The sequence below is a fragment of the Parasteatoda tepidariorum genome, chromosome 2, assembly GCF_043381705.1.
Source record: "Parasteatoda tepidariorum isolate YZ-2023 chromosome 2, CAS_Ptep_4.0, whole genome shotgun sequence".
Classification (NCBI taxonomy): Eukaryota; Metazoa; Arthropoda; class Arachnida; order Araneae; family Theridiidae; genus Parasteatoda; species Parasteatoda tepidariorum.
Window position 1 is genome coordinate 101,194,576 of NC_092205.1, and position 15,592 is coordinate 101,210,167.

The 15,592-nt window shown below is 29.8% G+C and overlaps 1 protein-coding gene across 4 annotated transcripts in view; it reads right to left on the minus strand.

Annotated features, from left to right (window-relative positions):
• Positions 1-15,592, minus strand: part of LOC107455730 (uncharacterized) — a 51,364-nt gene that overhangs the window by 18,671 nt on the left and 17,101 nt on the right. For 3 of the 4 annotated variants that reach the window (XM_016073401.3, XM_016073400.3, XM_071177998.1), the window contains one exon: positions 464-531. In XM_016073401.3, coding sequence (XP_015928887.1) covers positions 464-509 — 46 coding nt within the window. In that variant the 5' untranslated portion in view covers positions 510-531. Of the gene's footprint in view, positions 1-463; positions 532-15,130; positions 15,314-15,592 lie in introns of those variants that run through there. The other variant, XM_016073403.3, reaches the window with a different exon arrangement.

The window sequence follows — 15,592 nt, forward strand, 5'->3', positions numbered from 1 at the left end:
AAGACAGGCTTCACAAGCATCTGTAAAAATTGATCTTGAGATTTATAGAATAAAACTTTTGTTTTTCTATAAATTACATTAGATTTGATGTATATTCGAAACATTTATTGGCTATAGTAATTCTTATTTGTATTTCCATTGTGGTATATTGTTCCTGTTGTTGTTGATTACAGAACCCAAGTAAGTCAACAACCTCAAATTTATATTCTTCCATTTCTAAATGGGAGTTATTGAAGCTTGTTTTAGTACAGGTTTGTTTTGCTCTCGTTTATTCTGAGGCCCATCTTGAGAGCCGCTTTCTCTAAAGAATACTTTGCTCATCCATGTTTTACATAAATATTTGACCTAGAGAAGGATCGTACCAAGACTCGTTAAAATAAATGAATACAATAAAGCTTTTTTTTTCTTTCTCGAAAAATAAATGAATAGCAAAGAGAGAAGTTGGATGAAAATAAATATTTACCTGCACAGTTCCTATAGCGTTGTCTGGAGGACAAACGCCCTTCCATGTCACCCAAACATTAACATCCTCTGAAATAAATATATTAAGCTTAGTACTAGTGATTTATGAGATTAAGACTACTGCTAATTTTACATCCAACATATGTTGGTCAGACAACATACACAATTTTAATACAATACCTTACTAGATACTCTTACTATCTAATGATTTCCGTAAATTAAAATTATGAGGCGTTATATAGATAGTGGGTATATTGCTTAAAAAGAACTAATTTAATGGGTAATACACTAGATTTGGGACTTATGAGTTCGTATGATTCATCAGGGTGCGTAGCCAAATCTTTCAACAAAAAATAAGAACCTTTTAAGTACTTCTTAAGAGCTAAAAATATTTTAAAGCACTATATACATTAACAAAATAGTTTTAGATGACTTTACATAATCATGACAAAAAACTAGTTTTTGACAAAGAACTTTTTTTCTTCATTATATTAGCCACCCACAAAAGATCGAGGGATTTTTCAGTTCGATTTCAGAGGGTGGAAAATGAAGTCGAAATTGAGAATATCTTGAAAAATGCAGCAGAGATGCACATAAGAGAGCAAGAATCTCACCAAACCCAATTCAGTAGACGCACATGCGGACCCGCAAGTATTTCACTAAACAAGTAGTACAATGATTGGCACTTTCATACGCTACGGACCGATGGTACGGTACACCTAAATGCATTGTGTTTTAATGAATTATGAAAACATTGAATAGAACAACGTGAAAACCACGCTTTACGCATATGTGGCGAAAATCGACATGGTAAAAAAAAATTCATTTTCAAAAAGGAAAAATTAAGCACTTTTTAAAGACACCCAATAAAAAAAGCACCTTTAAGAGCTTTTACATTGTCAAATAGCAATGTAATTTTTTTGTCTGGTCCTGTAGTACAAATAGTTATGTTTAGTATATTATTATAATCCCATTTATATATATATATATAATCTTGTTTTGTTATTAATTCAGACTATAATATATATATATATANCATTTTCGTCTTAACCTGGGGGGGGGAATTCAGTAACTCGTTTAAAAGCAAAGAATGTTCTTATATTGGCTCGATCTTATCTAAGCGAATCTGTTTTCAGCCTTTCATGCCATCAAAACTAAAAACTGATTTTATCTAGATACTAAAACCTGGCATCCGTCTTCTGTTTTCAAGAATTAAAGCCAATATTTCAAAACTTAACCTGCTAAAACAATCTCACTCTTTCTATTGATTCAGCTGATTCCTTGTTGAAATTATTACTTTTGAATTTTAATCGCTTTCTTAGACGTACGTATGGACCTGTTCAAATATATATATATATATATATATAATATAATTTGATTTCACATTAATATTATTTCAATTTTTTTTTTTTACGGAATTTTAGAAATTATAAGACTTAATGACGTAAGCGTTATTTCTCTCCCGCTAATGAATTTCTTATGAAGACAGCTAGTCTACTATAGTTCGTTCACCAGGAGTTGGCACTTGACTCCGGCTTCATCACGTGGTATCCGACGATACTATCTCGCTATTTTTGAGAGAAGGATGTGAACAATCCTGAACAAGGTTGCTATTTGGCGATCGCATGACAAAAATATTTATTGCACCATCTTAATGTGCATTTTTTAACATTAAATATTTCCTAAATTTGATGATATTTCTCTCTTTTTAGTGAATAGTTTGTATTTTTTGAGACATTTTGCTGCAATATATTTAATTAACTTGAGTAACGAAATGTATACTAGCAGATGATAAAGCGAAGTAAGTGACTGAGAAAGAATTCGCTGTTAGCGTTTGGCGCGCATTAAGGGTTGTCTCCCTTTCAAGCACGGAGACGTTTCTTCTCTTACTGCCGCGCTGAAATGAACTTTTCGACCGAGGAGGTAGAGCAAAGTGCCAACTTCTGGTGAACAAATTATACTTATAAATCCACGGGAGTATAGTATAAGTAATTTTTTAAAAATTTATTTTTCATTTAGACAAGCCTTTTAACCTTCATACATTATTTTATTAAATCAAAATACTAGGTAAGAAGGGAAAAATGTAAAAATAAATTTCCCCCCCCCCTTCAATTTAGAGTAATATTCTGTTGTCAGGATCCTGATTCCTCTCCCACGCATTTGATTGACCCCTGACCTGAGGGTCAGAGGGTAAGGGACATGGGAAGTGTCGTTCCCCTACATTGAGGGTGGAGCGAAGGACTTTTTCTTATGGGAAAGAATATTTTTGATCAGTATTAGTTTGAACGTAGAAGAGTTGAGTATTAGCTGGACTAGGAGAGCGAAGGTATGAACTGGAAGGGAGCAGGAGAGTTTAATGCCGGACTTTAATGCCATGTAGATTATGTATATACTCATATTTTATTTTTTACTCATAATTAATCCAGAGATGACGAAATAAATACTTATACCTGAAATAATCCTTTGTCATCCTTATTGAGGATTTCATTAACACGAATCGAAAGAGTAGTGTCTCACATCTGTATTTAACAAAGTGTTAGTAATTTGCATTACAACAATTAAAAACTTCTCTCGTGGGTCAGAATCAGTCAAACTTGAGGATTATGAGACCAAAATATATTAAGAAAGAATTTTTAACGGAAAAAAGGTGCCTATGAAAAGTATTACATTAAGTTATATATTAAAAAAGATGATGCATTATTTTATAAGCTACACTAAATAGCTACTAAACATACAAACTAGTAATAGTACTTCGTTTCCTTGAAATCATTGCATTGGAACTATAACATTTATTTTTTAAAAAATTACCAAATAATTTTTATGCTATAACTTACATGGAAGTAACTATAATGAAATTATTTACTTACTATGTATCAGTGGTTACTGCCCACGAAGCCTCTTTTTTATGGCCAGCGAACTAAAATATATTCGTTGTCATTTTTTCTGCGGACAATCTATATGAGTTTTAAATACTTTATATCTTAACAATTTGATATGTGTTGCACATTAATTGTTTAATACATAGATGCACAATTAAAGTTATTGAAGCCAGAATTTTTTAATATGTAAATATAAATCTACTATGCAAATAATATATAAATATATTGCAAATATAAATTAATATGCAAATAAAATCTTAAAAATCTACTTCTTATTTTAATTTGTAATTCAACACTTTTGTTTTGTACAACTTGATAAAAATCTCATAGTGATATTTTATGTGCCTTCAAACATAAAAGAGTCCTACATAAAATTTTGAGACCCGCCATTTGACTAATGTTTTTAATTGCGGCCCCCGGCCTAATGTAAGTTGGAAACCTCTGTTATATATGAACCATTTACAGCTTTTACGGGTATTTACATTTAAGACTAGTGCAAGTAATTATTCAATGAAAGAAATTAATAAAAAAAGAGATTCATATAACTCGTTTGCAATGAGAGAAAAAAAAATTAAATTTAACCAGTGAGTGAAGAGAGAGGAAGGAAAAGGTAAAGAGGACAATAACCCATTTGTTACACTAACCTGGTTCTCCCTTTTAACTCTTATTCGTTTGTAGGAAGTCCTGTTTTTTAACACCATCGCAGACTCATTTTAAGAAGATCACGATTTCGCACTCTCTTTTCCAACATTAAAATGCAGGGAGAAGCGCAGAAATATATTTTTAAAAACTTTCCATACATGTTGCAAAGAACAATTTCCTACTTTTATCTTATTTTATACGTATTCATCTTAACCTTCCGAGTTCTTTCAGCTTTTTCAATGATATTTAGAGTATTTTTATTTAATATACTAAGATTAGGATATCATGAAAAAAGTATTAAAACTAAAAAAAGTACTTAAACACTTTAACCCACAATTCATCTTAATAAAAATAATTAACAAATAAAATAATTTTTAAAAAATATTTTTAAAAAAATTCATAAGCCTGAAAACAAATATTATCTTAATATAGCCAGAGCAAAATATATCAATAAAATAGCGTGAGGAGCACAAAAATAGAACAAATGAAGTAAAAAATACAAAATAAAAGATATATATATATATATATATAAATCTCTTGTAACAGTTTTAGTGTTTATACTCCTCCGAAACGGCCCGACCGATTTTCATGAAATGTTATATGTATATTCAGTAGGCCTGAGAATAGGTTTATAACTAATTTTTTTTCATTTTTTGAACGGATTTAACGTATATTTTAAATATATCTTTATTTAATCGTATTTGAATCCAAACTAGACATAGAAACATGATAAATCAGAAACAATATTCACGCATGTTGCAACAAGTCATATTAAACTCTAAAACTTATGCTCGCCCTTAAGAGAAGAGTATCAAATATATTTGCAAGTATGTGAATAAAGGCAGTGATATGGCAGTATTTCGAGTTGAAAATGCCAATGAGACTGCTCTTCCAGTGAATAACAACGATGAAATAACGCTGTACCAAATTGGCCGGTGCATCAGCTCCAATGAAGCTGTTTGACGTATCTTTGGTGTACCAATTCATGAACGGGATCCAACTGTTATTCATTTAGCCGTCCATCTTGAAATCGGTCAGAACGTATATTTAACGAACAAGACAGCGATTGATCGAGCTATAAATCCACCAAAAACTACTCACCGAATTTTTTGAATTGTGTAATCGTGCGGATGCTTTTAGTGCCTTTGCATGGACATTACTCTACTCAGAAGTACCACACTATTTCACATGGGCTCAAACAAAAAAATGGACACCCTGCAAGCAAGGCACACCGGTTGATGCATGTCCCGGTTTATTCAAATTAAACGCCTTGGGGAGAGTATTTACAGTCAACCCAAGGCAGACTGAGTGCTTTTATTTTCGACTGTTGTTGGTTAATGTCACCGGTTAATTGTCATTTCAAGATATACGTAGAGTCGATGGACATCATCATCATCCATCGTATAAAGATGGATGCCTCGCACTCGGCTTGCTGGAAGACGACAACCAGTGGGAATGTATGCTTGCTGAAGCTGTACCGCAAAGCAAATTCGTCTACTATTTGCTATAGTATTAACTACATGTTTCCCGGCCCGTATACAAACGTTATGGTATAATCACAAAGACGCGATGACTGATGATATACGGTATCAACACCGCACACGTTGCAACGATCTAACGATAGCATTCAGCAATGCTATGCACAATGAAGCACTGATTGCTATTGAGGATCTTTGCATTATTATTGCTAACTTGCCACTCAGTCATTTCGGTATGCCTTTGCCAAATCGAAGTGCATCTGATTTATTAAACAATGACATGAATCGTGAACTTCAATACAATATGACAGAAATGACAGCGATTGTTACTCGCAATGTTCCACCAATGAATGAGAAACAAAGGAACATTTATGACCGCATTATGATTTCAGTTTCGGCAGGACAAGGTGGATTTTTTTCTTTGGATGCACCAGGTGGAACTTGCAAAACATTTATTATTTCGCTAATTCTCGCTGAAATACGATCAAATAATGGCATCGCGTTGGCCGTTTCATCGTCTGGCATTGCGGCAACTTTATTGGACGTATGCAGAACAGCTCATTCATTATTAAGCTGCCACTAAATATTCAAAGCAATCCAGATGCAGTGTGCAACATAAAAAAGCAATCGTCTATGGCCACAGCATGGGTGCAAGTTGGAAAAAAGGCCAAGACTGAAAATTTTTTTGACTGAAATACCTAACATACGCAATACCCCCTCGACATATGCAAACTGTCTAAGAAAGCTTTACCATAATACATCAAGTTTAAATACTGTACAAAAAATATTTATTCATCTGTCTTTTGATAAAATAACAACAGGACATAAGAAAGTAGACCAATAACGTAGACCTAAAAAATATTTTTAAGGACAGAAAAGAGACAAAGAAAAATNCAATAAATTAAAAAAACCTTTATTTGGTGTACTGTTATTTTCACATTCCGTCATCGTTCACAGCGCTCCATGCCTCTTCCATTCATATACCACTTACGCACATACTTACAATAAATAAGATATATTTTCATACTCTGGAAATAAGAAATATTTCCAGAGTATGAAAATATATATATAGAGAGGAAACATTTTAAAGGGAAGAAAACTATTAATAAATAAAATAACCATCTTAAAAAATATTTAAAAATTAAAAAAAAAAAATTCACTAAAAAGGCGGAAAACTAAACAAGGAAAAGATACAATATCGTCATCAGCTCACACGATTATATCGGCAGAAAGAGTTTTTTCTAATATTGTATTAATAATAAAATATAGAAAAAAATATAGCAATAGAAAAATATATAGTGCGAGGAGCACCAAAAAAATTGAAACGAAAAAAGAACCTATTAAGCAAAAAATACTAAATGAAACATAAAATGTAATAGATAAAGTGAGTAGCTAATTCAAATGCCTTTTTACTTATGGTCATCTTTCAGAAGAGATTTATAGTATTATCGTATCAAGTTTACTAGATTGCAAAATATGAAAATATAAGCGTAAAAAGATGATAGTGAGATATATTTTATGGTGCGTCCTTACTGTACTCACTGCGCAAGGTAAATATATTATACTGGATAGTTCTAAGTTTTTAATTAGTAAAAGGTTAAATTTTGATCATAAAATTTTCATTTTGTTGATTTTTAGAGAAATTATAAACATTTATTAGATTAATATTTATACAGAATTAAAAGAGTTTGTCGATTTGTTTCTAGAATTAATGAACATTGTTGCAAATTGTTTTAGTTCTATTTATTTCAGAAAAAATAGTATTTAAATAAATGCTTTTAGATACATTAGATTTCCATGCAATTAGTTCAGTAGCATAAAATTTAAAATCATTCCTATCAATGCAGATATTTTCTTCTTTATTAATATTTAAATCCAAAAGTTTAAAATTAATATTAGTGTTTTGATTATGTAGCAAGATTAATTTCTCGTTCAAAATATTTAACAAAATTGTGTAATTTAAAAAAAAAAAGATAATTAAATGATCAAAAATTAATAACAAATTTAAGAGTAGGAGTATTATTTTTTTAATAATAAGTTAGCAAAAAATAAGTTAGTTAAAAGTGATGAAAAATTTGATTCTTGTGGTACTCCATCTATTTGAACAAAAATATGTTTTCCATTGTTAAGATAATAATTAAAAAGACAAATATTAAATAGAATTTTTCAATAATCAAAATCGCAAATAAGGATATTTTCATAATCTAAGTAATAACTCAAAGAAAAAACATATTTTAGTTTAGAAAGGGGAATGAAGACATCTTGATTTAAATTTTTTCAATTGATCTTTTTCAATTTCTTTGATGCTCCTCACACTATTGCATTGATATAATTTGCATTGGCTGTATTAATACAACACCAGACACTCTTTTTTTTTGCGGCTATAATCGTGTGAGCTCATGGCATTCTCATTTTCCTTATTTTGTTTTCCCGACTTTTTTGTTTTGTAATTTTTAAAAAACCATTGTAATAATGACTTTTCTTCCTATCTTTAAAAATATTAATTTTTCTCCGTATTTTTAACTTATTTTATGGATTCTATGTACTTGAAGCGTATGAGTAGTAAATGAAACCTATTACTATTTTTTTAAATTTTCTTCGTTAATTTCTATTCTCTCATTATATATAAATAAGTTGGCCTCTCTCAAACCGTTTACCTGTGAACTTTCTTTCTCAAAATTTCTGGCTTAATAAATAAAATACAAATACTGATCAGTATTAACTAACCAGCAGCGGTAAATACAAACACTGATCAGTATTAACTAACCAGCAGCGGTAAATACAAACACTGATCAGTATTAACTAACCAGCATTTCAAAGAATTACTGAGAAGTGCTGTTACTAATTATTCACCAAATTTTAAAGACTGATCAAGAGAGGTAAAATAAAAGTGTTTAATTTGTAATATTAAAATTCAATACACATATTTTGTACTTTCACTTATATGTTCTCAATAAATATAATTTATGTAAAAAAAAAATTAATACCTTTTTTGCATACCTTTTAAATACGTATTTAATTGCGGCTCTTGAAAAAATTCAAATTTTGAAAAATGGCTATATATATATATATCATTGTATTTCTTTGTATATTTATATATATATATATACATCATTGTATTGACACGATATCAATCTTAAAGGCATTCAGTTTCAAAGAGGAGTAAAACGGAATTCATTCACAAGGTGAAGATTTTTGTGGGAATGTTGAAATCCTTGTCATTCAGGAAACAGATTCACTTTACAAAATGTTTTATTTCACGGACACATTTAAAATAATTCAAAGAAAATAATAACAGAAATGTAAATGTTATTTCCCTTGAGATCTTTTTTATCTCTCACAAGCATAATTGTGCCAAACACAATGCAACCAAAGTATAAAGAAGAGAGAGAGAGAAAGAGAGAGAGAGAGTTTATCTTTTGGGTCGGATCATGATCCTTTTTTTTTATTCTGTAAAGGTTGACCTTGATTGTTTAAGTCTCATCAATGCAAGCTTCTTCTCAGCCTTTAGGAAAGGGGAACAAACATATAAAGGTCTGAGAGAAAAAAAAGAAGAAAAAAAAAACCCAAATAAAATAGTTCATTCAAGAATTAATTTCCACAATTCTTGCACCAATTATTACAGCAGGTGCCTTCTCCAAATTCATTCCCTATTTTCTATGTAGTTCAGGCAACGAACCAAAAAAGGTTAACTTTAAAGTTTGATAGATCTGTAGTTTCTTTGAATAACGTACTATAAATATTTCCTATTGATACGTGGTGACGTTTCATTGTAAAACAAGTCTTTCCTTTTTTTTTTCTTCTTTCATTTTAAGAAATTCTTTTAATTTTTATGGTTTTGATCATTTTTGAGTAGCAGTACTAGCCTTGGACACAGAATCCAATTTTTTAGTCTAACTTCATCATCTAAACACCTACCCTCACCCCCTTTCTCAGAGTAAAGGGGGAAAAAAATCCTGGTCTTTCAAGACTTTATTTTACCGGATTTCTCTGATGTTAGTCACCGGTGGCATATATTTTATTCTTGTTTCTAGTTGCGGCTTATTTTTATACATAATATATATTTCAAAACACCTATATTTGCCATTAGAATTAAGTATAAAGAGTTCTACTTATTTTTTAAAAATGTACGATTTGACCTTTTTTTTTTCTTGTTTAAAAAAATGTCGAATTTTTTGATACTTTGACCTCAAATTAATATATTTCCCTTTACTTCTGGCATGTTTTAGTTAAATTCCTTAAAATTTCACTGACTTTTCCAGATTGGGGAAATTTTTTAGTCTTATCCTAGTTCTGTGGTCACCTACCTTAAAATTCTTTAATAACTCATCTTTCAAAAAATACACTAGCAAGAATATTTAAAATCATATTCCAGAAAAAAGAGAAGGAAAAAAAAAACGAGTAAAAGTATGCTGCTTACAGAACCGACGACACCGTTTATTCTTTAACAAAACTATAATTATAATGTCTCTCCACAAAAACCATTTATCAATACAATAAATAAATGAAAAACATACTGCGGACATTTCGCAATACCGTAATAATACGAAGTCAAGGTCAAGGTTAACGAAAGTTGTGATACAATAAAGTTGGAATTACCTAAAGATTATGCAAGAATGAGTTATGCCTAATGACTCTATGCATTTTCAATTATTTGCTTCGTTTCCCCCCCCCTTTCTTTTTAAGAGAAAAATAAACATAAGTTAAATTTTTTCCCTATTCACTTTAAAATAGGAAAATGTAGATACGGAGTTTTCAGTGGCATGAATAATGAAATAATAATTTATTCTTGGGGAAAGACGAACGCTAGTGTTCCATAACTATAGCTTTTTTAATAAGGCTAGCAGGCTCCGCTGAGCCAAACCCCTGTCAATTGTTTCTCATTCACTGTTTATTTATTCTCAAATATAAATATAAAATATTTCCCACAGAAACATTGAACATTTTTTGTACGTAAATGTGTTAATCGTAATGAAATAGACGATTACACAGATTAGAAAAATAATAATCTGCACCAGAAAAAAAAAATTAATCCCACTAATACAGATAGTGAGACTTAATAAGAAGAAAAGAAGAAATAAATGCGAAGTAATTATGAAATTTCAGTTCTAAAGATATTAGCCAGACATAATAAAACTTTTCCCTCGCCTCTATTTTCAACGAAAAATGCAAACGATTTTAAAAATGCTAGCAGATGTAGTACGAATAATTTTTTGAATACTAAAACCATAGAAGAATGTAGAAACTGAAAAAAATGGATGATATCTGTTGCAAAATAATAATAATATTAAGTCAAAATAAAGTTGTCGTTAAGTTTCAATAGTTCAATTATAATCAAAGTTTGGACAAACACAGGTTTTTAAGAAGAAAAAAAATTGAAAAAAAAAACACAGCCTACGCGGGTTTCTTCCACGAAAAAAAAAAAAAAAAAAAAAAAAAAAAAAAAAAAAAAAAAAAAANAACAATTTCGCCTGAAGATAAGTGAGTTTTTTCAAGTATATTCTACATGCATACTTAAATATACTAAATATAAGATACGTTACATGGTGAAAATATTTCCAAAAAAAAACAAAAAACAATTGTTATAAGAATAACTATTTCAATCATTTTTATGTCTTCTAAATGTACAATGAAAAGATTCTTTGAAAAATGTAAAGTATAATAAGATCTGTGATTAGTTTAAAATTATAAATAAACACATAATTTGTTTTAAGGATATTAATGTATTTTCCAGAAGCATTGTAAACATTCATGAAACGAATTACACTTATCTTTTTGTTGCATATGGTATGTTCATTCGTATTTTTCGATGCATAAATTCTTTATATGCCTTACAACGTACAATAAATTATCAATTCTTATCTTTATTATGCATTTGTTTTTGAAGTGAATGAAAAAAAGAATTAAAAATTTAAATTCTTAACATATTCCACGTATATAATTTAAGATTCTAACGCACATGCAAAAATACTAATTAAATTTAATTAATTAATGTACGAACGAGTATATGCACAACACATATACACAATATGCATTTACATTCAATTAATAAATAATTATATGTTCACTAAATAATTTCATCATTCGTTTGTAATTAATAATTTTTTTTTCAAATAAATTACTAGAAAATAAAAGTAAGATTAGGAAATATTAAATAAAGTACAATTTTGGTACTCGTTAAAATGGAAAATATAAGTTTAATCTCAAGTGTCATGACAAGCTCGTGAAACTAAAATTTTAAAGTATCAATATTAGATAAAATTTAAAGTATCATTGTTGAAATAGTTAAACGTCTCTAGCAGCAAAATAACTTAGGCCCTAATTCGAACAATATTCACGAATCTTGGCTCAATAAAAGTTCAAAGAGCCGTTATTTTTCGATATTGCTCCATATAGAATTGTCAGATTCACCCGATATTTTACAGCCACTCTACAACCAATATCAGCCTTATATAGAATTGTCAGATTCACCCGATATTTTACAGCCACTCTACAAGCAATATCGACCCTATATAGAATTGTCAGATTCACCCGATATTTTACAGCCACTCTACAAACAATATTCGCCCTATATAGAATAATCAGATTCACCCAATACTTTACAGCCACTCTACAACCAATATCGGCCTTAAATAGAATTGACAGATTCACTCGATATTTTACAGTCACTCTACAAGCAATATCGGCCCTATATAGAATTGTCAGATTTACCAGATATTTTACAGCCACTCTACGAACAATATTCGCCCTATATAGAATAATCAGATTCACCCAATATTTTACAGCCACTCTACAAACAATATTCGCCCTATATAGAATTATCAGATTTACCAGATATTTTACAGCCACTCTACAAACATTATTCGCCCTACATAGAATTATCAGAATCACCCGATATTTTACAGCCACTCTACAAGCAATATCGGCCCTATATAGAATTGTCTGATTTACCAGATATTTTACTGCCACTTTACAACCAATATCGGACCTATGTAGAATTGTCAGATTCATCCGACATTTTATATTCCTTATTCAGCCAATATAGGACGTATATTGGCTAAGATACCTATACTGGCTATACGTATACGTATATTGGCTAATATTCACCGTATTATAGAACTAATATTTTTTATTTTATAACCGTCGTTGAACAGCCGACCCAATTTTGGATTTCCGACAGCTCATGTTCAACTCCGTAACCTTGCGATTTTGAACCCATCCAGAAAACAAGGAAACTCTTGGATCAGTACCCCCAGAGGTATGAGAACTTGGAGGACTTTGTGACTTTTCAGATTTAACTTGCATCAGTCACCAGTTACTCCACGAGGAGTCTTCGGCCGGCAGGGATCGAACTCACGATATTTTTCATGGGTCCAGTGCCCTACCAACCAGGCTGTCAAGGCCCTATAGGATTAATATTAAAAAATTTAGACGATCCAATATTGGTCCCTCGGTGCATGTTCATATACAGTCTCTTAGCGATTTCATAGTTTGAACTGATCTAATCTAAAATTCAGAAAATATTCTTTCTAGTCCCGATATCATAAGAGAAGGAGTGAATTGATTTGAAGAAATGTTTCGACTTTCAACTGATATCCAAAATTATTATTATTATTATTTTATTTTTGCCAAAATCTGGGTTTAATATTCTAAACTTTGCCTTTAAATACAGATTTTTTTGTTTGTTAAAAGGTACAATAGATGGAAACAGATACATTCTATAATAGATATCTTAATCTAAAATGGGGCTATTTTGGTCTAATTTTAGTACTCAATACAGATTTTTCTTTTTCTTTTTTTTAACTGACACATTAATTGCTACATTTTTTGTTTAAAAAATTCTTATTAATTCATTCTGAAATGTTGGAAATATGCAACATATATCCGTTGATGTATTTTAACAAAACCTGAAGGATTTACAATACAAAAAAAAGTATGCAATAAGTATTATATGTATGTATATTACACATCATTTGTTTTATAGATAACATACTATAATTTAGCAATGTTTTTTAATCATGCAATTAGCTCATTTGTTCATCTTAATTTTATTTTCAAAAATCAAATTACTAAAATATGTTTTACTTTATATACTTTTGTATAAAAAGTTACTAATTTAAATTTATAAAACAATAAGTTGAATTTCAAAGAACAATTTGGTTCGACATGTCATTATTAAAACACTTCATTATTAACATGTCATTATTAAAACACTTCAGTGCGTCTCATAATTTGATCTTATTATTATAATACAATGCTTGATGTAATAAATATTCTATATTTATATAATATATCGCCTAATTTATCCTATCGTTAAATTTATATTATAAATCGTCTAATTTAACCAATTGATACACTAACGTAACGAAGTGCAAACCGGTTTCAGACAGATAAAAACAATATACTATATGCATATACATACATATATATGGATGGTGTTTTCTACACTAGGGTACGCTGCAAGCTCGGGACTGCCTAAATTTCCGGGTTACTGTTTCAGTTGTATTTTAAAGCCATTTGGCATCATTGTGTTTTGAGATTCTTGCAAACAATGTATTTGATTACTTATTACTTATGTTTACAATGCTAACAATACTGTTTGCAATACTAAAAGTGTTAACACTAACGTAAGATGGTGCACAGCTTGCAACACGAACAAACAGTAATAAATAAATGAAAAGAGGACAAATCAAGACTGCCAAAAAAGCGAGTCATTCAAAATCTAGTAACCCTGTCACCTTTTTTAATTATATTTTATTTTATTAATATTGATAATAATAATAAAATAAAAAAGTGAGGTAAATAAGGATAATTCTGAATGTGCGTCCTAAATCTCAGCTAATTTGAAATATTCTCTCTTGTCAAGAAAGCAAGGTCATTTCGATTGAATATTGTTAAGAAATAATTTCTTTTCATTTTATAAATTTTTAAGATTTATTAAAAAATTGTCGACGATAATAATTGATTATCGTTGATTATTTAAAAATAAACATACAGAATTTTCAAATTTATTTTTTAAATAGTATATAATTTTAGTCATTATANATGCTCAAAAATCGAGAAAAGTACACATGTTTTTCAAAATTCTATAACTTCGTCAAAACAAATCGAAACGATTTGAAATTTTGAGGGCTTACACAGAACGGTTCAAATAACTATTTTCCATTAACAGAAAGTACAAAAAATTTTTTTTGCATGTTTGGCAAGTGTTCAAACTTAGCAACTTTTTTCACCATAGAAACAACCCATGATGAAAAGCTGGATTCAGATCGCAAAAAATAAAGTATTGCAATTTGATCATATGTAACTAAATGTAGAGGGTTCACTTTAGAACATATCAAATTTTCATGCAGTTTGAATGATTTTTCGCAGTTCTATGAACATTTAAATTTAGACCATTTTTTCGTAGATTTCAAAATTTTCGCAAACTTTTGACCGGTAGTGTATATATATATATATAAATAAACCTTGTGTCCCCCCCCCCTTTTTCTTTCAACCTACGTCAATGCCTATTATACTCTAATAATATGTAATGCCAGTTTAAATATAATGATAAAAACATATTCTAAAAATTCATTATTATATATTTCAATTCACTTTCAAATTAACATTGCTTTTTATTTAACTTTTTGCTCACTTTAAAGAGCTGATGAGAAAAGGAAAAGGTACCTGCAAGATTCCCTGCAATGAGTCACCATAAACCAGGTTTCTCTACCGTTCGGCGAAAAGCACGTGTTTTACGTAATCAAAACAAGAAGCTTCTGACTGACTGTTCTAGAAATTTTGAAGGAAGTGACACAAATCGAGAGAAGCCTTTTTTATTTTAATCAACTGACCGTTCTTCTTTCAAATAATTTTTATTTCGCCAAAGCTGGTTTCGGTTTGGGAGGGAGGGGGGGGGGGAGAAGCAAGAGATCTGCCATCTAGTGAGTGATCTCATTAATATTTAATTTACATATTCATGGTATTTTAAAATAAAAAATTGATTTCACTTCAAAATTTCAAACCGCTTTAACTTAAAATTTTTTATTGAAAGTAAAACATAAAAGTATTTATAACAGTATTTTTAAAACACTATTTTTATTTTTAAAATTTAATACATATTTTTATATAGAATCTATGCGCAAAAGC